This window comes from Barbus barbus (genome assembly GCF_936440315.1).
Source record: "Barbus barbus genome assembly, chromosome: 1".
Taxonomy (NCBI): domain Eukaryota; kingdom Metazoa; phylum Chordata; class Actinopteri; order Cypriniformes; family Cyprinidae; genus Barbus; species Barbus barbus.
In genome coordinates, this window is record NC_136729.1 from 15,483,140 (window position 1) to 15,509,539 (window position 26,400).

The following is a 26,400-nucleotide window of genomic DNA, read 5'->3' on the forward strand; positions in this document are numbered from 1 at the left end:
AGAGAGCAGCACAGCGAAGTGTTGAGTGGAGTCAGTGCCGCGGAATGATTCAGTGCTGTCGAGAGGAATGAATAAACGAAGCCAAACATTCACACAGCAGTTGAAGGAATCCTAAGGACGTTTTCATTCTCTTGGATAACGGAGTTTTCGTTAAGTTCGCCTGTACTTACACGCGAGGATATAAAAAGCACGGTAGGTGTTTTATACCACAGACAACATCACGCTGAAAGCAGCACTGTGGAGACGCGTGTGTATTTCTGAGGATCTGAAAGTTTCTTAGCGGACATGTTTTACGAAAACATATCACAGGATACTTTCGATAAAAAACAACAGTTTTTTATTTATTTATTTATGTTGTTTTGACTACCTTGCATTGAAACCTGTTAAATTTGACTGTGATTCTATAAAAGAAACTATACCTGAAGAAACCAATTAGCTATCAACTTTTGTTTTAGTTTAAATTGATAACAAAAAATATATAATGATAAGAGCATTTCACATGGCCTCATATGTCTATAGACTACATTGGAGATGAATTACAGTAGGATTGTTTACAGGTTTGATCATCAGGTAAACATTACTGCTATCCGTTTGCATAGAACAAGGTGGGAGATGTCACGTGACTTCTGGGTGTAACCCAAGTCATTTGCAATGTGTTTTGAAGACGGAATACAGACTGTTTTGTTTGTTGGAAGGAAGTCTATGTTTGTGGCTGAAATGACTAGTAATCATAACGGGAGCCAAGGGTTTTTACTTTTGCTTTGGTTAACTTGTGTAATCCCATTTGGCAGCTGCCAACCTCACACATGCTCTTTGGGATTATGTTGTGCGTTTGAATTCAATCCAGCTATATTTCTCATTTTTCCCTCTTCATACTATTCCCAGTGCCAGTTGTACTGCCATTTTCAGGTAAAGTGATCATAAGCAAAATCAGTAGTAGGGGGCAGGTTTGTTGGCTGCAACTTTAGAACTACAAAAAATGACAAAAGTGGAAATAATCAGATGAAGGCGGTCAATATAATTTTGTGGAACATGTTGGTTTGTTATTGGTGCAAGGTGACCACCTTGGTCTAACCAGTTTGATCAAGATTTCCCTGGTCAGTTTCCCACCAGATGGTAGTCCACCTCATCTTGGACCAGCTGCTGACCATAAATATCTAACTTGGACTATAGAAACTATAAGCAAGCTTCCACTGGAAGTTTTAATCTGTGATTTCATATCTGTGCAGTACAGCTATAGTTAGACTATTATAAAATATTCCAACACAGAAAAACATAGCTATTTCACAAGGTGGCGATTTTGTGTAAATTTTTGTATGATTTTTAGAAAAAAGTAAGCAGGAAGGCCAGCCCCTAAGCCCACCACTAAACACAACTGTCACTGGGGCATGAGCAGATCATATGATCATGTACCAATACGATCGTACAAATTCAGATGAATTACCAACCAATTAGCCAAAGCGTAAAATAGTTAAGAATTGCCATGGGAACATGGGGTTGTGTTTAATATTCAGGCTTTAACTGTTTTATGACAATGATCAGAATCCATCAGAACCGTTTTAAGAGGCTTTTAGACTGAAAGCTTCTGTCCCATGTTCTCTAACATTTTAAGATAAAGTAGTACTTTTTTTAATGCATCATCCAATTATCATTAATTTGTTTTTGTTTTTTGCCCATTATGAAAATTAAATGATATTTTTAAATGATAATCAATCATTATTTGCCGTGCTTTACATGATGTCCCACTTTTCCCACCCTACACAGTTTCAGACTCATGTTCTTCAGTACTCCTAATACCCCTGCAATGTGTTGTCATTCACAACACTTCTGTCACAAATCCATACTTCCAGAAATCGACTGGCCATTTAAACTTAAGATAGATGTCAGGAAAAAATCCCTTTTAAAGCAGCCGGAGCCATCATCCTCTGATATCTATTGCTATTCATCCTCTGGTTTTAGTTAAGACCGCCAAAGCCACTTAAAAGAAGCAGTCGCGCTGGGGAGGAGCTGATTGGCAGGTGAGGGGCTGATTTGGAGGCTGCAGGATTAGAAAAGTGTCTGAAAGAGAGGAGAAGAGAAGCTCGGTCAGGACCTGATTCCCCTTCAGAGATTAAACTGATTAAATGCATTTACTGGGTGGAGATAAAGAAGGGTGTGGAAGGGTTGATGTGCCAACACATAGACCTTTCTCACTATGTATTTGCTGTTTACAGCATAAAACCAATTTCACTTATCGCCATCAGAAACAATGGCTCTTTAGTGAAGTGACATACTGCCAAGTATGATGACCCATACTCGGAATTCGTGCTCTGCATTTAACCCATCCAACGTGCACACACACAGCAGTGAACACACACCCGGAGCAGTGGGCAGCCATTTATGGGGATCAGTTGGGGGTTCAGTGCCTTGCTCAAGGGCACCTCAGTCATGGTATTGAGGGTGGAGAGAGCGCTGGACATTCACTCCCCCCACCTACAATCCCTGCCGGCCCGAGACTCAAACCCGCAACCTTTGGATTACGAGTCCGACTCTCTAACCATTAGGCCACTACTTCCCCTTTTAAAACAGGCTCAGACAGTTTAAGTCAATTATACAACCTGTCAGAGTCAAAAATGGTTGGATTTAGTCAGGCTTTGTGGCTGGCAGGGGGCGAGGAAGAGCAGAACAGCACCACAGGTGTAGCACTTGAGTGACTTGAGTACATCAGTACACCTGTGGTGCCAGTTACAGTACAGAATATAATGCCTACTGTCTACTTATGTTCATTTATGTTCTGTTGATGCTAGTTTTCATCTACATTGTATAATTATGGTTAAATGTCTGATGAAAAACATAGCTTTGCTGAGCTATACTCATAGGGTTTGTTACTTTTAACATATTACACAGGATAAATAAAAATATTGGTTAATTTAATAAAAATATATTGAAGTCTGCAGAATTGTATTTCTTCTTTTCATGTCCTAAATGAACAATTTAAATTTCCCACATTGCCCCGCATGGACTTCTCTCTCTCAACAACTCGTTGGTTAAAAGTCCTTTTATGTGTAAAAGTCCACTTAATGGGACAATCTGTCATTTACTTAGCCTCGTGTTGTTTTAAACCTGAATGACTTAAAAGAAGGGTGTCATGTAGAATGAGATCTTCAATCATCATCTGCATCATTTCATTGCATTATTCCATACAATGAAAGTTAAGTCTCATATTGTGTTTCACAAAAGAAAGTTTTTCAAGTCATGCAGGTCTGAAACAAAATACGAATGAGTAAATGACAATTTTCATTTTTGTTCAAATTCAAACAGGCACCGCCACGGTAGGTTTGGAGAAAGTCAGAATTTAAGAATTGAATTGCCATACAACAAAAGAAGCTTGATTGTAATTAAAGGAAGTGGAATTTAATTCATTTAAATTCAGAAATTCAACGGGTGATGTTATTCTGCAAATCAAGTTTTCTTCCTCACTGGTCAATAAATTTGTTACATATAAAGAACAAATTTCTATAGATGGCATAAACAAACAATATTTAAAATTTCAAACAAGACATTGTCCATAAAGTCCTAAGGTTTGTCTTGTCAAAACCAACTTTTTGTGAACCTGTGCTTATTGTAATTACATTTCAGTTCATTGTAATACCACTCCTTAGATTCAGAGTCGAATAGCAATTCTGCATTGTGTTTGCGACTTCAATTCAAATTCAGGAATTTAATTGGAATTTAGAAAGCATTCTCAATTGCACAACCCCACACTATGCAACATGTCAGAGCATGTGCACTTCCCACCAGACCACATCTCCAACAGACCAAGAGTTTCTTTGTCCAGGGCTCCACCTGTGAGCATTTGTGATGTTTCTTCCCCCGCCATGATCAATGGCGACCCAGGAGATCCCCAGATTTCAGCTTGTAAAGGCTGGGGCCGTGCATTGAGGCCTCTCCTGGGCCCATCTGAAAAGCTTTTGATGCGTCCTTATGTGGTTGAGAATGTGGATAAAGCTCACAGGTGTCTGTGTTCATTTTTACTTTCTGATGCGAGTCAGGGACCTGCACCATGCAGCGCATTGGCTAATTAGGAAGGAAAAGAGAGGAAACCAAATTTTATTTCATAATGAGGCAGTTCTGTCATTCCACACCGCATATATGTGTAGATTGGTGTCTTTGTGGGGAGTCACGGTGAAATGTCCAGGGACATGCAGAAGTCCCATCTGTTCCTGTTTTTCAGCTGCAGTCAAAGCCTTTCTCTAAAGGCTTAGCAGGGGGAACTGATCAGGGGAGTGTTTGACTGCATTCAGGTGTTACTTTGGTTCCAGAGCTGTATGCATTATGTAAGTATATTTTGCATACATTCATACATTAATAGTATTACAGAAATTATAAAATAGAAAACAGCATATCTAGTATCATCCATCAATCCATCTATCATCTATATCTCCATCTAAACTATAGCCTATATATGTATCTATCATACTAAAATCTGCTAAAACAAATACGACTAGGCTAAAATTCTTGTTTTATATAAAGAAAAAAGGACCATTAACTCCACATTCTGGAGTCATTGTAATGGTTGCAGGCTTCGTTGTCGATGTCTGCAGCATACTGAACAATGGCCAGGTGGTGCCAGAAAGCCTTCTGTCAAAACCGCTTTGATACAGCAGGATATTTAATGTGTACTATCAGTAAGCTATGAATAATGTCCCTCCCTAATTGTTTTCTTTGACAGACCTTTTTCGCTATGCACAAAATTAATTTCCAAGTGAAATGAGTTTTGTACATCAATGTACTTCTAAAGTTTAGAAGTAATTAACTTGGAATCACACTTGCTAGCTTACAAGCTAGTAAGCAAACTAAAGATGAAAAGATTGTCACCAAAGAGATTTTTTATTAACAAAGGATCAGCAGGTTGTGTTTTGGATGCTAGTCGCTATAATGGGATGCAGGTGTTCCTGGATGTGTGTGAAAATTCATAACAGGAGGGTGTTTTTTGGGTTTTGTACTGTAGTGCTAATGGCTATTAATGTTGCTTTGTCTTGTATTCAGTCTCAGCAGAACCGGATGGAGTTTAATAATTTGACATATTTAGTTTTCCTGCCAGTGCTTTGACTGGGCCCTATCTGGTCTCTCTGGTTACCTTGACAACTATAATAGAGACTCATGTTTGCTTTCAGATTATTTGGTTGCATAAATGTTTAGACCGTTGTTTACATTGTACTGAAAGACAAGTTAACTTTTAAACCCCTAGGGACATTAAGACCAGACTTTTTCCATTAACATAAAGGTTAATGTACTGGGACTGTTAGCAGGTGGAGGATGCTCTGTGTTGATCATGAGAACACAAGCCAGAACCCTGCTCTCTCTGTGTGCTGTCTTGTTATAGAACTGTGTTGGAGTTCATCTGAGCCGGTGTTAATATCAGTACCTGTAAACCACAAAGCTCTTGCATTTTTCTGTGGTAATCAAATTTGTTAAACCATTGCAAGTTTCAAAAATGTCTGTTTTTCATCATCAACCCCCAGGCTTCTTAAGGCATCAGTAATGTGATTGTCATTCATAACTGTGCCATATATTTTATTTTAGTTATAAAATAGAAAATAGGATTGTCTGATGGGTATATTCACTGAACACTCTGGCCACATTATAAAATGCACCAATATTAAAATTCTGGCTGATTATTTTTGTTATGGATAACAGCAATGTTAAAATTCCACTCTTATTTTGTCTGAACTAATTAAAAATAACCACTTTGACTGAAAGGAAAGAAGGAAATTACACAAAAAAATCAAATGAATTATTTAAAACGTACATTCTAAATTTAGGCAAACTTTCATATACAATTTCATATATAATTAACTTAATATTGTCCATAGCCTTGGCTGTCCTGACTTGCAGTGTGATTTTGGCAGAAATCACCATAAATGAAAATTATGCTAGGGTACCAATATGTAAAAATTTGTTCAATTTTTCGTATAAGAACCCAACACCATGAACAACAGCATAGTCAAATTACCCAATTGTAATTTCTAAAACCTTATTTCTGGGTTTGGTTTTCAGCTGAATGAAAATTTTACTTTGGTTTTGTGTTTCTGTAAAAAAATCTTTTTGGTCCATACAGTACTTTTGCCTTCATCTGTCATCAGTCTCTCCACAAACCTCTGCACTGGCTCAGTAATTTACCCTGCCTCCATAGTTGTCCATTTTTATGTAACCTGGAAATTTGAAAATGGCAGGACTCACATTATGCCACAAGAATATTTCATCCGCACGGTCTCTCTCTCTCTTTTTTTCTGTCTATCTGCATTTTTGTTTTTGTTTTTACAGCATTGTTCTCAATATGTATAGCTGTCTTGTTTAGCTCTGCAATGAAACAAAATTATCTTTAATTCCAATCTGACACTCCTTGTGGACTAAAGTGATGTTATAATTAAAAAATACCACATCCACACTCCATATGCTTGAATAAAAGAAAGAAGAGGATTAGGGGTGAGGAACTGCTCTCCACAATTCATTAGACATGCTGCTTTACTGCTGTTCACTGTGTCCTACTGTGCTCTAATAGAAGCTGAGCTTCATGTTGGTGAAGAAAGACTCTTTGTAATAATCATTAGGCCCAGATGGCTTGATTGTTGTGAGGTATGTGTTCACCTTAGAAATTCAACTCGGCCCGAACACAGACTACGCAGACCAACCAATATTAGACAAGAAATAGCAGATGTGCAATTTCAGTCAAAGTTGTACATTCATTGCGATGATGATTATTGATTTTTATGGTACTGTGGCCTTCAATTACGTACCTAATCTAATGTTTTGAATTTGCATTCATGAGGTGGCATGAACTCTCTCCCAGAGGCCATTTATTGGGTAGATGCCGTTTGCTGTGAGGCTGTGCAAACTGAAGTCAGAGCTGCTGTTTTTGACCAGTGCAGTAATAAATCACACTGACTCCCTCAGGAAGTTTGAACATCTCAGACAATGAAACATTGGGAAGAAATCTGGCCATGCAGTAAATAAATCGGAGAGTCTGTGCCTACACCTTTTCCCTTTAGGTATTGCCTCTTTGTCTTTCCAGGTGTCTCATGGTTGCTAGTTCTGTCTTTCGTGTTTGAATCACCCGAGCTGTAAATAGAAAATGAAAAGTCTGTGAATGACAGGATTTTTATTCTTTTTCTGCTTCAGTGCTGTTCTGCAACCACTGACCATTTGTGTATCCCCTCATGATATAAGCGTAATATGCATGTAAATATCTGTTTCAGTGTAGGAAAGTAATCCTGCACTTTTAGAGCTTGCTGGACCATTGACTGCTGTTAATGCTGTCTATGGCGGTTGAATGCATTTAAAAAAAGTGAAAATGTGTTAGTTGTGATAATCAGTCTGGTGATTACAGGTATGTTTATAATATGTGCAGATGTAGAGGAAGTTTTTGTTTGATTTTGAAGCTTTTTTTTTCATTTGATAATACTGAATGAGAATACTCAATAAGAATGTGGTGTTCTTACTGTCCATTTTGCACATTTTACAATGCTTATATTCATTCTGCTGAATAATTTTCTTCAGAAGTCAATGTAGAAAATGTGAAAAATGTCTGGTCTGAAGAGGTCTATGATACCTGGACATTATCGATTGATATTTTATGAGAAGAGTAATTGTAATGGAATTATAACTAGAAATGGGATATGAAAGTAAGAAGTTTCTTACAGGACAAAGAAATGTTGAGGAAATAATGTGTGAGTTTCATTCTTGCCAGTTAAGAGTTGGTGCATTTGTTTTTCTACCATCATTTCTAATTTAATGACATTAGCTGTCAAGTGTCATTTAATTTATAATGTAACATTTATATTTTAAAACTTGATTTATTTGCACATAATACATAGCATATAAACTGCATTTAAACATTTACTTTTGTTTGTACAGCCTTTAGTTTGCACATAACAATGGGCAATATGTTCATTTTATTAAATTACAGAATAAATGGCTTTTTATCAGATTAATTAAAGAAACAGTTGGCAAAACAATGGAAAACACTGCTAATTAAAGCAAATAAAAACACAGCCTTTTGGTTTTAATGGCCATATTGTGACTCCATATTGTGTTATTTAGAGAATAATTAGATTAATTTGATCACATGTGCCGCCCAAATTGGTGTATTTCGATGAGGGAGTGTAACTGCACTGTGGGCCAGCCAGAAGATGTTGGAACTTTTTCTCCCTTGAAATCTTTGTGTATTTACATAAATTGATTTCAACAGCTGGCTCATAAGTCGACCGCCCCATAAGGGAAAACTCTTGGTGCTTTGTATTTCTAGTCAATCCCTGGATGTTTCTAAGTGTCTTTTATGCTAGCACACCACCCACTTTGAACCACTGCATTGCCCAGTGACTTCATGCTGAAGGAATTGTTGAGCCAGTCATTGTTATTGAAACGTCCAAGAGACTGATATACCTAATCGTGATGCTAGCTGTATGTGTGTTATTTGATCAAACATGCTGTTGAGTGGATAGTGGAGATCAGTGGATCATTGATTGTAAATGTGCTACATTTAGTGAATGTAAAGCACATTGTAAGGGATGAAGAGAAGAACTGTGTGTATTGGGTCCTCACAGGTGTGCCAAATATCTAAGACGCTACGAAGGTATAAATAGTGTATCAGCCATGCACTCTAGGCTTGTTTTGAAGAAAAAAAAATGATAACATAAAAAGAGTGAACGGCTCCTTCCGAGAGCAAAGCTGGACAAATGTTCCATGGCCCGATTCTGTGTCCTGCCAGGAGTGTTTCTCAAACATTGAGCTTCAGTTGTGTATGGGACTCCAGGTACTGTATAGTAGCCAAATAGCTTTGTGCTCAGTAAGTGGATGGATATGGGTCATGATTGATTCCCTTTGCCCCTGCCATACTGGAATGGACTCCAGAGGCCGTGAGAGAAGCCAGGCTCCTCAGTGTTTTTGCCATGTACTTTGAAGGTATACCGCACATAATTATGTCCTTGGGGTATAGAGTTTGGCCTTCAGTGCTCCCCTTTCATACCTAAGGTTTTCTCTGATACCTGTCATGAAACAGCAGGAACTGAGCGAGGACAACTTGTTCCCTGCAAAACCTTTGGGAGGCCTTACTTAAATTGTGAGATATTCAGGCTTATTTTAAAGTGCAAAGAGCCTCACAGAAAAGTGTTCAGATGGCAGAATGTCTTAGATGGCGCCATCAAATAACATTGAAAGGCATGGAAGTTGAGTGCAAAGCACATGATTTAAATCCCAGTGCGCATCATTTCAATCTCTTCATGGATAGGCTGCCTATAAACTACTGAAATCATTTTTAGCAAATTAAATAAAGCTGAAATAAAATATAAATATTAGATGCAACACTTAAACTTAAAAAAACTAAGCGAAACGAAAATTAGCTGAAAATGCTTTGGCAACTAGCTGAAATGACTAAAACTGAAAACAAAAAAACTAATAAATGTGACTAAAGCACATAAAAGTACTAAAAATTAAACTAAAATCAAGAATAAATCTGAGGATATAAAAAAAATAAAAAGCTAATTAAAATATTAACAAATAAAAATAATATTAAATTAACACTGGTCCTTTCTGTTGCACAAGGATGATTTGCCTCCATGATTTGGATAATATGGTTTTATTAATCACTAGATAAAAATAAAATATGCACAATAATATAATTGCATAACTGTTTCAAAATGCCCTATTTTAATGTCATAGTATATAATTATGTGTATTAAATGCATATGTACTGTATTATATAATAGTTGAATACTTGGGCAAATGTGTCCTACAACAGAAAAACAAACATTCCTCAGCTGAACTGCTGACATGTTTTCTGCCGAATTGAAATGAATCAAAACAGTCAGATTCACTTTTATTATTCTTTGAATTGCCACTGAAGGCCTTATGACAGCTGGAAACAAGTCTTGGTAATGAGTGCTGAGTTAGTCATCACACTGTGTTCCAGCCATGGTAAAGTTAATGTGCCGCTCTTTCTCAATAATCATTTCTCACAGTTTGTGAAGCATGGCAGGCTGTGGTGCCCGCAGAATTGAACGGCTTTCGGAGGATGTAACTCCGCTGCGTGACAGCTGGAAAGTTACTGCAGGCAAAGATCAATATGGATGGGGAAGCAGAATTAATGTTCAGGAAGATGTGTGGTTTTGAAATTTTGTTAAAAATATAAACCTCTTCAGGAAAATGCACTCTTGAATTAATTAGTCAAATGTGACATGTTGTTTAAAATAATAAAAATATAATATAATAAAAATATAGATTATCTTTTTTTTTATCAGATTTTTTTTCAACAGAATATATGTTAAGTTATAAGTAAATAAGTTATAATTTTAGACATGATTTTTTTGGACTAATATATATATATGAGAGTGAGAGTGAGAGTGTGAGAGTGTGAGAGAGTGTGAGAGAGTGTGAGAGAGAGAGAGAGAGAGAGAGAGAGAGAGAGAGAGAGAGAGAGAGAGAGAGAGAGAGATAGATAGATAGATAGATAGATAGATAGATAGATAGATAGATAGATAGATAGATAGAAATGTTATTAATTAATGGTATTAATATTTTTTTATTATTTTTTACTTGGTAAAATAAAAAATCTCAATGCAGAAACAGAAATCTGCCAGTCTGATCAACTTCAGCTTTGCCTTTGCCTTTGCCTTCTCATTCTGGTTCTCCTGAGCATTTCATTGTAACACTTTGATGTGATCTGGTTGGCTCTGTGCACCTCAGACAGTTTCCTGCGACATTTTATTGGTACTCCATTTTCCACTCTGTTTGTTTCCATGGAAACAGATGAACGTTTCAGTCCCTTAGCGCCATGCCCTATACGAACTCCCCACCATGGCTAATCTGCTCTTGATGCTCTGCGCTCAGAGGGTACAGGTTGACAAAGAGTTTTCTACACAGTGCATTAAGTACTCCGGACACAAATGCCTTATATTGTTTCAGTTGTGTGGCGTCCTAGTTGATAATCAGTGTGTTAATAATATTCTGGTTCTCTGAAGAACTGTGCATGTGAAGCATCATCGAGCTTGAAGGTTAAACTGGATAAACTGCTTGTGAGGGCCTCTGGAGAAATTCTTTTTGTGAGTGAAAACATTGTTCATAATAGCCACCAATGGTCTCAAGGTTACTGGTCAGATTATAAGAATGAAGCCTTTGTCTTTGTTGGATGATCTTGTTGTTTCAGAGGGGAACTGAGGAGACATCTATCTGTTCACACTTGGAGCACCAAAAACATGCATGAATACTAATTGCAAGATGGTTGCAAGCTTTAAAGAGAGCTGAGAGTATGAGGTCTTAATAAAATAATTTGTATGACATTTATAAGTAACATATGAAATAATGATTTCTTCATTTTCTGCACATTTATCCACAGTCTCAGAGAAGAAGTGTGAAGCAGATTTCTGAAAAGCACCACGCTTACCATCAGCTGGAAGGGAGAGACATTTACAGGTACATATGGTATGGAATCATTTTTAATCATGCCATCAAAATCTGATGGCTTTTGTCACTAAGGTCAGCATGCAAATTAACATTCAGTTGATTCTTAATTTTAAAACCGCACATTTAAACTTGGGAATACTGCCTGTTTGTGTATCAAAAACCTTCCATCTAAAGAATCATGTTTTCGTAAAACCCTCATCATCCATCAGCTTTTATTTTGATCTTGGCTTCACGGTGTTCCCCAGTATAATTTAGTTCACTTTCCTTCTCCTTTAATAGTTTCTTGGAAGAATCAATAGTTTGTCTCTAATGGTTGTCAAGCCATATTGACAGTATAATGGTAAATGCTCCTCCTAATCATTTAAAGTTGGCATGAAAGAGAAAATTGTGATCATATTTTCTTCCCTATTGTGAAGTATATCCAAGTGAACAAGAAAAAAAACGCAGGGAGAGACTTGATTTTTGTCTATTGGGAATTGATTGGATCGTTGTTGTTTTCTAAGTGCAATCATTTTATGTGAGTAACAGGTTGCTAGTGGAGAAGGATTGAAACTCACCTGGCTGTTGGACAACCTTATTGCTTATTATAACATTTTAATTGTATATTTTAACTACATGATGAGGGGTGCTGCACAAATTTCTGGCCACTAAATTATCAACATAATCAAAACATTGCTGTTGTACGCAATGCTCTACATTCTTTCTGCCCTCTGATTGGTAGTTCAGACTTTTTTAGTCAGCTCAGTTTGGGCCTCTAAATAAAACTGAGGTGTTTTTTTTTTCCTTGAGTATGGGCTCCGTATGTTCCTATCAGACTAAATGAGCTATAAAAGCCTGTTGTATAAAATATAATAAAAACTACACAATTTTAAAATAAAATTTGTCAAAATTTTCAATAAACTGTTATTAAAAAAAATCAAAAATTTGAACGAACTGTTATTTTATGTTTCAGGCTTTACAGGGTTAAGATGTTTTAGGAATGGAAGATTTTGCATGGAATTTGTCCTTGTTATATACATTATGCAAAGAAGTGGCAGTTGCCTTCAGCCTGAAGTCTTGAAAAAGAAAATTAAAGCTAATAGAGAACAGACGCTAGATTTTCCATTTGAAGGTGTTGTAAGTGTCTAGTTATGAGCAATCTGAAAATACATTTTTAATGCTGACTGCCAGGGTTTCCACTATCAGCAACTTCAGACATTCCCACACTGAACAAATATCTTGTTCTCATGCTGAGTATATTGTGGCTTTTTTACTAAATTCAGACACTCTGAGAATGTACAAGAAGAACAAGGGTAAATTTAATCACTGGATTTGTATGGCATAAAATTTCCTTTTTCCATTGTTAACACTTGTTTTGTCTAGTGCTTTCCTCTTCCTTCCTTTGGAAGTGCAAAAATGTGAAGGAGCCTGAACACCAGTATACTAAACTTTCTCAAAACAGAGGCTCAGTCTGAAGTGTTTTAACACTGTTCTGCATTGCTTCATTCATGTTATTGTTAGTATTTAGAGCAGATGGTGCAAGAGTAAAGTATTTGTGCGAGAAGGTTTCTAATGTTTTTTTATTTTTATTTTTTATCAATACTTCTCCCTCCAGCTTTGCCCTGTTTTTTTTTCTTTTGGCTCCCTGAGTCTGTCAAACCTAATCTCAACAGGGTGTTAACAGACATTCAATATAGCTAATGGTAAAGTTTTTTATCATGTTCATGCTTTTAATTACTGAAAGCTTGTATTTTTGAGGTTACATGTCCATAAGGGTGTCTGGCAATCTCAAAGTTTATTAAAATGTGAACATTTGCGACTATACCTGAAATTCCATGTTGTCAAGGGAACCAGACACCCACCTAATTTCATGTACATGTTTGTATCATTCTCAGCATGTCCTTAATAGTACTAGTCTTTTGGCAGATGTCTTGCTCTTGGATTGTAACTGGTATCCTCTGAAGAACAGCACAGTTCAGTATCTATCAGTTAGCAGATAGCACTCAGTTGCCCTCCAACACTAACAGCCTCCTTTCCTTTTAGAATAATTAGAGCTGGGAACATTATGGTAATACCTAGAGGATGTTAATGATCATGTACTCTCCTTTTTGCATGTTTTCAGGATTTTTATTCTCTTTGTTGTCATAGTGAGGATTTTTGGACAAACTGGAAAGATTGAGAGAGAGCACAGTACATCTCATTTATAATGCACTTAAATTACAAAAAATATTATTGTTGGCATTTTTTAGCACTAATCTACTCTAGTCTAATAGAGAATTTTAGTGGATAACCACCATTAAGAGTCTAATTTAGAAATATGAATATTTGTTTGTGTACTAATATTTGTTTATTTAGTAATACATTGATTAACTGATATAAACTTCTCTAATTACCCTTTTGCGTGTATTTTATAATTATAATACTGCTCCGGGTGTGTGTTCACAGTGTGTGTGTGTGTGTTCACTGTTGTGTGTGTGCACGTTGGATGGGTTAAATGCAGAGCACGAATTCTGAGTATGGGTCACCATACTTGGCAGTATGTCACTTCACTTTTTTAAAATATTTCATAATTCTCACATTTTATATATCCCATTAGTTAGATGATTCTATGGTATTTGTTGAATCTTTCCAGATGAAATACTTTTTGTTTAGGTGTTAGATTTGATGTGCTTTGTCCTGAAATATCCACCATGTTTTTGTCGCTCACAGCATAATGCTGTGGACTTCTGCTAAAAGGACTGACCAAAACACAGATCTCTTATGTATTTTAGGGTCAGTTTTTGCACTTTCTTAAAAAATTCAGTTTTGTCTGTCTGACCTTACATCTGAGTCAAAACACATCATTTGAAGGTCATAGCATTTAGTGAGGATCAGAGTTACAGCTCCTGAACACCAATGGGAATATGGTGGATGAAACATCTCATACATGAAATTAATGAAGGATTATGAAGTCATTAAATCATCAAAATTTCTAAAGTTTACAGTGAGCATTAAGTGTAAATTCACCACATCTGTTTTCCTAATGCATTTTATTTTGAAAGATTCATTCCACCCAATGTTTTTTTCTGATAATTTTCAATTAGTGTTATAAATATATATTTTGATGAAATGACAGGTGATGTATACCGGACTTCTAGAATCATTTAGTCTGCATAAATCATACATTTTCTTACAATTGACACATTCAGATCTGCCTCCATCCAGTCACTTGCAGCCGATGGAGAGAACCAAGTTTCCGTCCTACATCTTTTTTTGTTTTCCGATAATCCGTTTCACTCGGATGTACAGTATGTCACAATATGGGAAAAAGAAACTGTCATTACTTCTGTTACATTGCAACTTGGAGTACATAACAGGTGATTAACTGTCCAAATACAGGTGATTAATAGTCTAAATACAGGTAATTAATAGTCTGAACTAAGGGATTAAAGAATCACTGATGAGCTTTATCTCCAAAGAAAAGGCGGTGAGAATATTGGTGCAGCAACTAATCAACAGATCAGTTCTTAGCCTAAATGCATCGATTGGCTCTAGCACTGGTGTATGCTTCTCTCTTGGGTAGATTGAGGTGCTGACATAATTAGATGCACAGGCATCTCTCTTCGGAAACATCATCCTCAGATACAGCATGCTCTAGAATGATTGAAGACGTCGGACTGCGAAGGGAAAGCCATGGTTAATAGCAATGTTTACTGGTGCATGCTCTGAAATTAACTACTTATATTACAATATTTTTGTGTTGTATCATTTAATACATGCTATCACATTAAAAGTAACCGTACTTTTTTACTAAATTATTTCCTTTAAGTGATGCCCTTTAGCTCAATATACTCCTTTGAGAAACAGAGTAGCATTCATTGACTGACTGGTTGTGCACTAGAGCACGGTTCATTAATACAGAGGTTATGATGTATGGTTCCAATGCCACATGAGATGGTAACTCAGATACAGCCGTTTCCCAAGGGCTTCAGTAACTGTCTAAAGAGGAGAGGCAAGTCCTATAAATTCACTTTAGGTGTCTGCTTAGCATTCAGCTCACCTCGCGCAGCAACCATTGACTTCTGCTCTTTAATATGGATCGTTCCTCCACCCTCCTCCACAACATTTTTTCTCGTTCCTGTCAGTTGAGACCCATAAGAGGAAAATAATATATTTTTGTATGTATTTAATATCATGCCATGCCATTTATTTGAATTATTTGTTGCAGTGACTTATCATCAAAGGTAAAAAAGCAATAGCCCTTTGACCTCAGTTTAGGGGCTTGGATAAGAAGAGCAGGAGGAGAAAGAAAAAGCTCCCCAGGGGTAAAATACAGTCTTTACAAGGTCAGTCTCAGTTCAGGAATGTATGCCAAAAATATCAACTTGGTTGCGTCAAAAGGACTAGATACAGAGAGGTCCGTACATCTAACAATAGATCCTATTTTAACAATGTATATTACAAAGAGTGTGACTTTTAATGTGGCTTATCAATGTTAAAGTCTGATGTATTGTGTTCTTTCAGTATTGTCATTTCCACCTCCTTTTCGTCATTATGAACAAAGGAAACGTTGAAGAGAATTGTCTAAAGAAGTGTGGAACGTTTGAAATCGGGCTTAAACTTCGACTGAGCTCTCTCTTTGTGTTATTACATGCAAAATAGAGACTTTTCAGTGCTAAAGTGTTTCAAGTTCAATATATTCCACTGAAATCAGCCCCATGCTGACACAGTTATGAGAAAAGTTAAAAGCATGCTGTCTGTTTTAAATGTTTATTGAAACTTTTGAAAACAAATTCATAAAACACAAATTCTGATATTTGTTTCCAATGTAAATAAATGAGATCTTTATAAAATAATAGCAGGCGTCTTACATAAAATGTAGAATTATCAGTTGTCACTCTCCCAAATATTAGGTAGCGAGATGATCTAAGCCTGTTTTAGTTTAGTTTTCGTTTTTTTTGTGGGGAAAAACACAAAATGCAATACAATTATAACTTGATTTCTTTGTTGCTTTAGAATTATACAAAATTTTAGAAATATACTAAAAGGCTTTTTACTTGATAAAGTATACATTTTTAATCAGATGGCAGAAAGCTTGTAGTAGTGTCAATCAGGTTTTTCAGCAAAGTTTTGATCAAGTTTTTAATTTAGAGGCTTCAGAACTTTGTGTATCAAATATGATGTAGTAGGCTTTATGGTTAAAGAAATAGTTTACTGAAAATTAAAAAAATCGGTCAGCGTTCACCCTTTAAAGACAAATGATCATTGTGCATCTGAATTTGATGCTATTGAAAAAAAATACTAAAATACTTACTTTACAAATAAAGGTTTGGAACGACATGAAAGTGAGTAAATGACAAAATATATTTTGTAACCATATTTGTTTGTTCTCACTGAAGCTGCCAGTAAACATACTTTACCATTGCATCTTAATTCAGGCAATAGTTTGTTGGTTGTATGATATTCCTGTTTTTGTTTCACTGAGCTTCAGATTGATTTGCTGCCAAAATGGGCGTTGCAGTTCATGACAGGGAATCGGAGAGAAATGTCAGAGGCAGTCCTTTAGTCTGACACCCCTCTTCCATATTTAATAGGTAAATGTGACAGACCTCTAACAAAAGACAGCAAGACTTCAGCAAAGGCAATCGGTAGGTGTGACATCCTTTAGCAAAATAGAGTTAAGTGCAGTTTTTCCATGTGTGTTCTTTTAGAAAACATGGTAGTCTTTCAATCAGAAACATGTTGCCTAATGTTATTATTTGTTAAGCAATTTGTACTTCACAACCAGAAGAAACCAACCAGATGGAAAGATCTTACACCAAGGCTGGATCTCATGGGTCAGCTGAGACAAACATGCACAGATGGTTTGAAGAGTAATGTCCTCACGTCGCTCTCAAATAGCTTATAACAAGTGTTTACACACAATCTGAGGAGTGGATGAAGAAGATCCTCCATACTGCCTCTCTCTCAGCTGTACCACCCAGTTGGAGGCTGTCTTGTGATGGATGAGTGCATCGTGAATTCAATGTTTTGCCAGAGCTGTGTAAAAACACTTCATGTGTATGCTACGATTCCTCCAGGCAGCTGTGACAGGTTGATTTATTCTGCAAGAGGCAGAGGCGGTGTGTGATTGGTTGTGTTCTGTAGCTGGATGCAGAAATCATAGCTTATTCCTGCCCCACTATCTCCTCGGTCATTGACTCTCATCTACTGCTCTAACAGTGCAGTGTTTTTCCCCTCTACAGTTCAAGAGGTTCCTTCTGCATTAAAAACACAGATTTTTGGGTGCTTTTTGAGTTCAGTGAGCAATAAATCCAAGATTGTATAATCTGATATGCAGATATTTGAGTTTTAACTGAACAGAAGCCAGATGGCTTTTTTATGTGACAAATTGTAGAATTACTGGATCAAGAAGCGGTTTAGTTCCTGTAGTGATCCTGAATTTATTGGTGCCATATAAAGGTCAATCTGTTTTGTAAGATTATTTTTTTGTTTAAGAAAAAAAAAAAAAAAGTTGATTGTGGTTCTAATGTCACGTATCTTCTGGTTTTACTCCCAAACAAAGATTCTCTTACTATTAATTTTTAAGAATACCATTAACTACAACAAAATTTGGCTGATTATCAATCTTTAATTACTATTAACATATCCACATTAATTTTAAACCAGATTTACCTGGATAATGACTTGTTTCATTAGGTATATTTACATGCACTAATTATCTGATTGAATTCAATCACACTTCACAATCTGAAAGTGCTTTTTATGTACCCTAAACACTGCAATCAGATTCTCATATTTGTTTACGTGTGCATTAGCATTACATCTATTTCGATGTTCAGCACATGTGCATTACATCAGTTGCCACATTCAGAAACAGAGAAAGACACCACAAGTCACAAGAGCTACAGCTAGCATAACTGACTTTTTGCTTTGATGATAGGCCTATCAAAAAAAAAAAAAAAAGTTAGAAAAGCATTTTGTATGTATGTAGCAAATATTCAGTCACCACCACTGACCAGATCATAACACATAAACATACGCACGCATGTTTGTAAGCCATAAACATCACTGCACTGTGCATGTGTGCTACCAACTTTGAATCAGATTAAGACACCACCCCTTTCACCCTGGATCAAAATTTGATTTGAATCGAGCTCAACCAGATTGACTGAGCCAACTTGTACTTGAACAAGGTGATTTTAAACTGATTATTTGGTTGCATGGAAACATACTTTTGAATGAATTGTGAAATGGTTCTGGGGTGTGTTTCCCAAACAATGACATAACTTTCTGCTTAACTGTTATGAACTGCATTAAACCCCTACTCAAAAAGAAAATAAATTGGTCCGTAACAATTAACAGGGATCCATCTAGGAAAGATCCATGGGGTCCCCGCTCTCATTCTCAAAGTTTCTCAACAAAAAGACACTTTTGTAAGGAACCACTTAACTGAAGCGCAAAATCAATATATTTAGCCAGAGTCCAGTGAGGTGTTTGATGTGGCATTATCAAAGAGATTTCTTTTGTGAGGCCAAAACAGAAAATGTCTTTCCATGTCATTGAAGTCCATTAATTGGCACAAAGAACAGAAGTCCTCCACATAATGCTCAATGGGACGATTCCCCTGGCATAGTCCAAGGAGGGCAACTGCTGGGTTCATGGTAGTGGTCGTGTATTCTGTAATGAGGGCAAGCGTAGTGAGAACCCAAGTGCAGTTTTATTTACAAAGTGATCCAAAGTACAAACATAATCTGAGACTTGACTTGAACAGACTTGACATGGCATGGACAAACTAGACTCACCGACAGCAGGTTACAACATCAATACACGACAAGAGACAATGGCAACATGATGGTTACTTATACCAAATAATGAAGATCACATGACACACATCAACCAATGAGCACCAAGACACATGACCTGGACAACCAATCAGAACATGACACATTGAACAGAGGAACCAATAGCAGGAATACAAGAGGGCAAGGGAAGCATGACACTAACAGCATGAAACAATTACAAAATACAAGACATTAAAACAGAACATGACATAGAACCCCAAAACACACCTTACAATTTAGTTTCCCTAGAAACACATGAATCCATTCGTAACACTGCCATAGTTGCAGAGACTCGCTCACGATTGTTTCCTGAAAATGCAGGAAATTTGTAGCATATCCACAGTTTGAATCACAGAGCTGTTTTTCCAACCACAAAAATTTGCAATGCTCTTTGCGAATGTTTGTTGGGACTACAATATGTATTCGGAAAACACAAAATTGTTGAACTATGCTGGTAACATTAGAACTTGTAACCATTGGCTAACTACAGTATACTTTTGGGAAATGCACCCCTGAATGATTCACACTTCTTCTGATGACAAAAATTACAAATCAGACTATTTGGGTAAAAATTTGCCCCTCATAAAATTCCTGCTCACGAGGTAGAACTTTTCAAAGGTCAGGAAGTTTCGGGGGTGGGACTTGAGCGTGAATTGTATTTCAACCAATATTTATTTGCATACATTTTTTAAATATTACTGTTATTGTGCCATGAAATGTAGTTTTAAGAGTATTTCAGGTAAGAATGTAGTTGTTTAAAACTTAAATCTGCAGTTTATTTCTAAAGACAGCGCCTATTTGAAAATGTGCTTGGCCAATTTCGGAGATGTAAGCTCCAGGCAATCACCGGGCGCTCAGGAAAAAAAAGTTTCTTGGAAAAAGGTTCCCTGGTAATTTCCGTGGAAAAGTGGCTTTTGACTATTTTGCATGCAGTCTGGAGCCCTTCAGATGACGTTTAAGCAAAGCAACGCTATTGACAAAAGTAAATTAATTAAATAGAGTACAAAGATACAAACAAAAAATGTACACGGTCCATTAATTTATGTAATGCAATTCCTTTTGTTCATTATTGGAGTGTCTGGATTGTTGCGATGAGGTTAAAAGACTTCAATAAAAAGACGGCTGTGGCTCTGTGATAATGGCCTCGAGACTTGTGGGCTGAGCCTTCAAACCTTCTGAGGCTGGTGGTCTTAATCTAAGAAGACTGATATGGCCAACCACCCACTTTCCACACACATACAAATAAAATTGCTCACCCACCTGCGAGTTAACCGAGTTTAGCAGGGCTCCCAAGGTCCCTTCCATTCCGCCACTTATAACACCTGACTGACTCGCAGTGTTGCACAGGAAATTACTTTGGAAAAACCAGGCTGGGGGGATTATTGAATTATGCCTGAACCGTTCCGTGAGAAGAGAGGTGGAATTATTTGCAGCCACGGTATCTACAATCAGCTTCCGTGAAATCGGCCAGCTGTTTGGAGCTATTTTTACAGGGACCACAGCTGCAGAATGCTAGCCGAGACACTAGCAAACCAGTAAATATGAGAGTCTGTCTGATATTATACGCACTACTGCTTCACCTGATCCCAAGGGCCGGTTTTTGAGGCAGTAGCAAAGTTAAAGCTACCTGTGGGAGGTGAGCTCAGGACCCAATGCACTAATGAAGAACTGTACCATCATTAACCTAAATTCCCCTAATGGCCTGTAATTATAGAGAGTGCATTGTCAGCAAGGGACACTTTAGCTTTTCACGGAGGGAGCACTTACCATCAACCTTATTACTCTAAAAAGACATGCAGGAAAAAGCATCAAACAGATATTCTTTATCATCACAAAGCTGAAAAGCAGGATACTGAGTATAAATGCAGGACAGGCTAAAAATGATCATTAATTTCAGGCAACCAGAATCTAAATTGACCACTCATTATGTTGTATTAGCACCCTCAAATAGTGTTTTTGTACACCATGCACTCTGTATTGTCTCGTAGCAGAGGAAAGGGAAATTTGCATCATTAAAGAAGCACAGGTGATGGAACATCATTTGAAAACACCTGGAGCATATAAGCAGAAAAGAGCTAGAGTGCTAAGATGAATTTCAGAGAAAGACGGGCACACAACTTGCGGTCTGGAGTACTGAAAGGACGTTTATTTAGCTGGCTGAGTATTGCTCCTGGTGTGAAGATGAGCAAATGTGCTCCAGCAGTCCTGATGGTGTTTTTTTAGCCAAGCTGCCTGCTTCCAGTACTCCTCCTCCATATTTCCCTTTGCAAACAACTCATTGTGTACATCGAGTCAGCACGTAACATGCATGAGCAGTCGGTGTGAAATATTTTTATAGAGAAAATGCTGTGAATTCTGTTTTACGTCCATTTTTGTGTTATATTTTCAGGCATATGATTACAGGAGCTGCCAGTCATTCTTTGAAATACATAATGTGGCATTATTCATCTGGAGCGCCTGAACACAATATGTCTGTCAATGTGTGTTTTGTCAATGCCAGTGTATTATTTAAGTGACAAATTCACAAAATGATCTCACTGAATGAGCTTAAAAACACAAAAGCCCACCAGTTACTGACAACGCTGACTCATGGACTTGTCTTTAAATGGAGCATGTGACATTCAAATCTCCTGTGGAGTAACGGCTCTCTTTGTTTCTTACGATGCTTCCTCAGGGGCAAGGAGAAGCTTCAGCAAGAGGCACAAGTATGGAGGGGGACTGTCTTAGTTGCATCAAGTACCTCATGTTCATCTTCAACTTCTTTATTTTTGTAAGTGCTTTCTTTCTCTTACTTTGTCTTGAATGGCACGAGAGAATTATACACATAAAGCTTCCAAATATGAGTTTTGCAGTGATACCATTGAAGAAACGTTTTGGGTTCCCTAAAGAACCTTTTTTTCAACCTTTCATTCAAGAGTTCTTCAAAAGTTTTTCCAAAAACCAATTTAAAGAACCTCTTCCACTATAAAGAATGAAAAGGTGATGGAGATGGAGATAAAGAGCATTTATTTTTAAGAGTGCAGGCCATTGTTTTGTATGTTTTTAGCAGCCTCATGAATTTCTCTCTACCTGTGGGAAAATGTGCTGTTCCATAAAAAACTGAGCATCAGTCAGCTTTGATATGCTCAATATTTCATAAAATATTTTGTGTTTATATTGTGCTGGGATCTATACTAAGCCATGTTTTCCTCCTTTAGCTTGGAGGTGCATTCCTTCTAGGGGTGGGAATCTGGGTGCTGGTGGATCCGACAGGTTTCCGGGAGATTGTGGCAGCCAACCCTCTCCTGTTTACTGGAGTCTATACAATCTTGATCATGGGCGGGATGCTGTTCCTACTGGGATTTCTGGGCTGCTGCGGAGCCATACGAGAAAATAAATGTCTTCTACTGTTTGTATGGGATTTTCTTTTATTGGATATTAATTGTAAATTCTCATTTCCCCTATTTGTACATTTTAGATGACTTCTGCTCTCTTCTAATGCTCACTTAAAATCAATCTTTAAAAACTCTAATAATTTAATGACACTGATCTTTAGCAAATATCAAAATAAATGTAATTTTTTTTGTACTTATAATACATTAATTATACATTAAAATACATTATAATGTTGTGATGCCTAAATACACTTGTTTTTTTATTTTATGTGTATTTATTTAGACAGAAAATATATATTTTAATATAAGCCATAACATTAAAACATTAATTGGCTTGTCAGCATTAGAATAATATTAATATTGCGCATCCCTATTTAGCATCAAAAAGCAATGTGTGTAACACCTAATGATGCTTATTTGTTGCATATTTAGGCATCTGAAGTACTTCACATCTGATTCGGATATGATTTACACCTAATATAAATGATCAACTTATTTAAACAGAATAATATACATTTTAAAATAGACTATAACATGAAAATTATAATTGGCTTCTCAATATCAGTCAGAAGTATATTAATATTGTGAATTCCTGTTCCTATTTAGACATCTAAAGTACTTCACATCTGATTTAGATGCAAATATCCTGTTTTTCTCCCACAGTTCTTCATGCTCATACTTGTCATATTCCTAGCAGAGCTGGCGGTGGCCATTCTGGCATTCATTTTCCGGGAGCACGTGAGTATTATTATAGCTGGATATCATCAAGCCACGTGTAATATACCTCTGCTCTCACTACTACTGTCTATCTGTGGATCAACAGCTCACCAGAGATTACTTCACCAAGGAGCTGAAAACACATTACCAAGGCACCAATAGCACTGATGTCTTCACCTCCACATGGAACGGCATTATGACCACAGTATGATAACATACTGCACAAAATATAACACAATAATGGCATTGAAGGCGTTTAACTTGGTATTGGTGTCTTCATAGTTTGATTGCTGTGGAGTGAACAGTGCTGAAGACTTTGATGATCAGAGCCTCTTCAGACGACTGAACCCCAGCAGACTAGTGCCAGAGGTCTGTTGCCAGAGGAACGATCTGATGATAAGCAAGGAGGAGTGTCTCAAGGGAATTATGCCAATCCGTAACAAGGTCAGCAATGAGTTTAGTACAAATTAGTAAATAAATGGAAATTAATATGCAAAAAGAAATGCATATCACGAAATTGAGCAGAAAAAAGAATGAAAATCAAAAGGCAGTTCATATGTTATTTTTGGAGAAAGGACAGTGTGGTATATGACCCTGTCTAAGTAATAGCTCTGAAAATGAATGATTTTTGAGTTTCTGAGTCATATTTACTCTTCTGTTAGTATATATACACATCGATTCTAACCCGTTTGGAATTACATTACTATCAGTAGCTTGTAATAAATTAGAAATTCACAACAACATTTTGTTCTCTCATACTAAAACGTGTACTTCTTGGAAACAGGGCTGTTATTCAGCAGTGGTGGACTATTTTGAGACATACATCTATATGGCTGGAGCCCTTGCTATTGTGGTGCTGACTATTGAAGTAAGGTTATGATTTTGCTTTTTAATAATGAAGTACGATGTGATGATTTTACACTTAGAATGTGATGACAAATTGTTTTGCAAGAACTATGGGTTGTGATCGCCATCTAGTGGATAGAGTAGAAGTGTCTTTGCCATGAAATGGGCTTCTCACAATTATATTCAATTGAATGTAGAATATAGAAGTATTTTAAAAGATTATTTGCATTGAACTCTTTGCTAAACTATATTTGTTTTTCTTTCTCTCCCGTCAGCTTTTTGCCATGGTGTTTGCTATGTGTTTGTTTAGGGGAATCCAGTAATCTTAACATGCAGTGCATTAAGGACATTTTGAGGAGGAAGAACATGGCATGGCATGGAAGAAAAAAAAAAGAAAACATATATTTGCCATCTCTATGTTGTTACGGGGGGGGGGGGGGGGGGGGGGGGGTTATTTGATCCCCTGCTGATTTTTCCCACTGACAAAGAAATGACCAGTCTATAATTTTAATGGTAAATTTATTTGAACAGTGAGAGATAGAATTAAAAAGAAAAAAAATACGCATTTCAAAAAAAGTTATAAATTGATTTGTCTTTTAATGAGTCAAATAAGTATTTGATCCCCTATCAATCAGCCAGATTTCTGGCTCCCAGGAGTCTTTTATACAGGTAAGGAGCTGAGATTAGGAGCACTCTCTTAAAGGGAGAGCTCCTAATCGCAGTTTGTTACCTGCATAAAAGACACCTGTCCACAGAAGCAATCAATCAATCAATCAGATTCCAAACTCATCACCATGGCCAAGACCAAAGAGCTGTCCAAGGATGTCCGGGACAAGATTGTAGACCTACACAAGGCTGGAATGGGCTACAAGACCATCACCAAGCAGCTTGGTGAGACGGTGACAACAGTTGGCGTAATTATTCGCAAATGAAAGAAACACAAAATAACTGTCAATCTCCCTCGGACTGGGGCTCCATGTAAGATCTGACCTCGTGGAGTTTCAATGATCATGAGAACGGTGAGGAATCAGCCCAGAACTACACTGGAGGATCTTGTCAGTGATCTCAAGGCAGCTGGGACCATGGTCACAAAGAAAACAATTGGTAACACACTACCCCGTGAAGGACTGAAATCCTGCAGCACCCGCAAGGTCCCCCTGCTCAAGAAAGCACATGTACAGGCCCGTCTGAAGTTTGCCAATGATTCAGAGGAGAACTGGGTGAAAGTATTGTGGTCAGATGAGACCAAAATCCAGCTCTTTGGCAATCAACTCAACTCGCCGTGTTTGGAGGAGGAGGAATGACCCCAAGAGCACCATCCCCACTGTCAAAGAGGAGTGGGACAAAATCCCTCCTGAGATGTGTGCAAACCTGGTGGCCGACTACAAGAAACATCTGACCTCTCTGATTGCCAACAAGTGTTTTGCCACTGAGTACTAAGTCATGTTTTGTTAAGGGGTCAAATACTTATGTGACTCATTCAAATTCAAATCAATTTATAACTTTTTTGAAATGCATTTTTCTGTTGTTGGTTTTTTTTTGTTATTCTGTCTCTCACTGTTAAAATAAACCTACCATTAAAATTATAGACTGATCATTTCTTTGTCAGTGGGCAAACGTACAAAATCAGCAGGGGATAAAATAAATTTTCTCCCCACTGTATGTTGGAATATCTGAGAATTGCCAAAAATGTATCGTACTTCACAGCTGGGACTTTGAGGTACTTGTGAAATCATTCGTAAATTAAGGGTGGCATCTATGGCAGTCCTTTAAGGTTAATGGAGGACACCTTGCTCTGATATTTGGTTGAATATTTATAGATGACAAAAAGACTGATTTGTACCGAGATGTTTTACCTCTCATCTACAGTAGATTGTTCACCACTGCTCCAGAGCCATGCTTAAAAAACTACACTGTGTGAATGGGAGTGTGTGTCTGTGAAACAGAGAAGATTGGTTTGTGCGTGTGCTTGTTTCTGTATAAAATCCAAGAGGCCAGCAGCTTCTATAAAGTAATGTTTTGTGAGTTGCAACAATGAATATTTTATGTGATTTTAGCAAAACTGTGCTGTATTTGTGTTGTATCTATTGTGCACATGACATTGAATGATATTAAAAAAATAAAACATCTGCAGTGCTTATTTGCATTGTGTTTCCCATCACCGTTTGAATATGGCTATTCCAATAGCAAATTTTAGCAAGAACATTAATTTTGTAGCACAT

General features: G+C 37.1%; 1 protein-coding gene across 2 annotated transcripts; it reads left to right on the top strand.

The window, feature by feature from the left end:
* Positions 1-26,291, top strand: LOC306886690 (tetraspanin-18B-like). 2 transcript variants are annotated; one of them, XM_079443997.1, is made up of 9 exons: positions 1-192; positions 11,372-11,457; positions 21,916-22,011; positions 22,439-22,633; positions 23,279-23,353; positions 23,439-23,537; positions 23,615-23,776; positions 24,117-24,200; positions 24,454-26,291. In XM_079443997.1, exons 2-9 carry the CDS (start codon positions 11,455-11,457, stop codon positions 24,499-24,501), a joined length of 762 nt encoding a protein of 253 aa, XP_079300123.1. In that variant the 5' UTR covers positions 1-192; positions 11,372-11,454; the 3' UTR covers positions 24,502-26,291. The 2 variants fall into 2 exon arrangements, with proteins under 2 accessions (XP_079300123.1, XP_079300124.1); XM_079443998.1 differs by having other exon boundaries at positions 11,372-11,448.
* The last annotated feature ends 109 nt before the right edge of the window (positions 26,292-26,400 follow it).

Excerpts from the sequence above, each read along its gene's own strand:
- LOC306886690 (XM_079443997.1), top strand. Across the intron at positions 22,634-23,278 it reads ATAAATGTCTTCTACTGTTT|TTCTTCATGCTCATACTTGT; the intron begins GTATGGGATTTT and ends TTTCTCCCACAG. Across the intron at positions 23,777-24,116 it reads TTATGCCAATCCGTAACAAG|GGCTGTTATTCAGCAGTGGT; the intron begins GTCAGCAATGAG and ends TCTTGGAAACAG.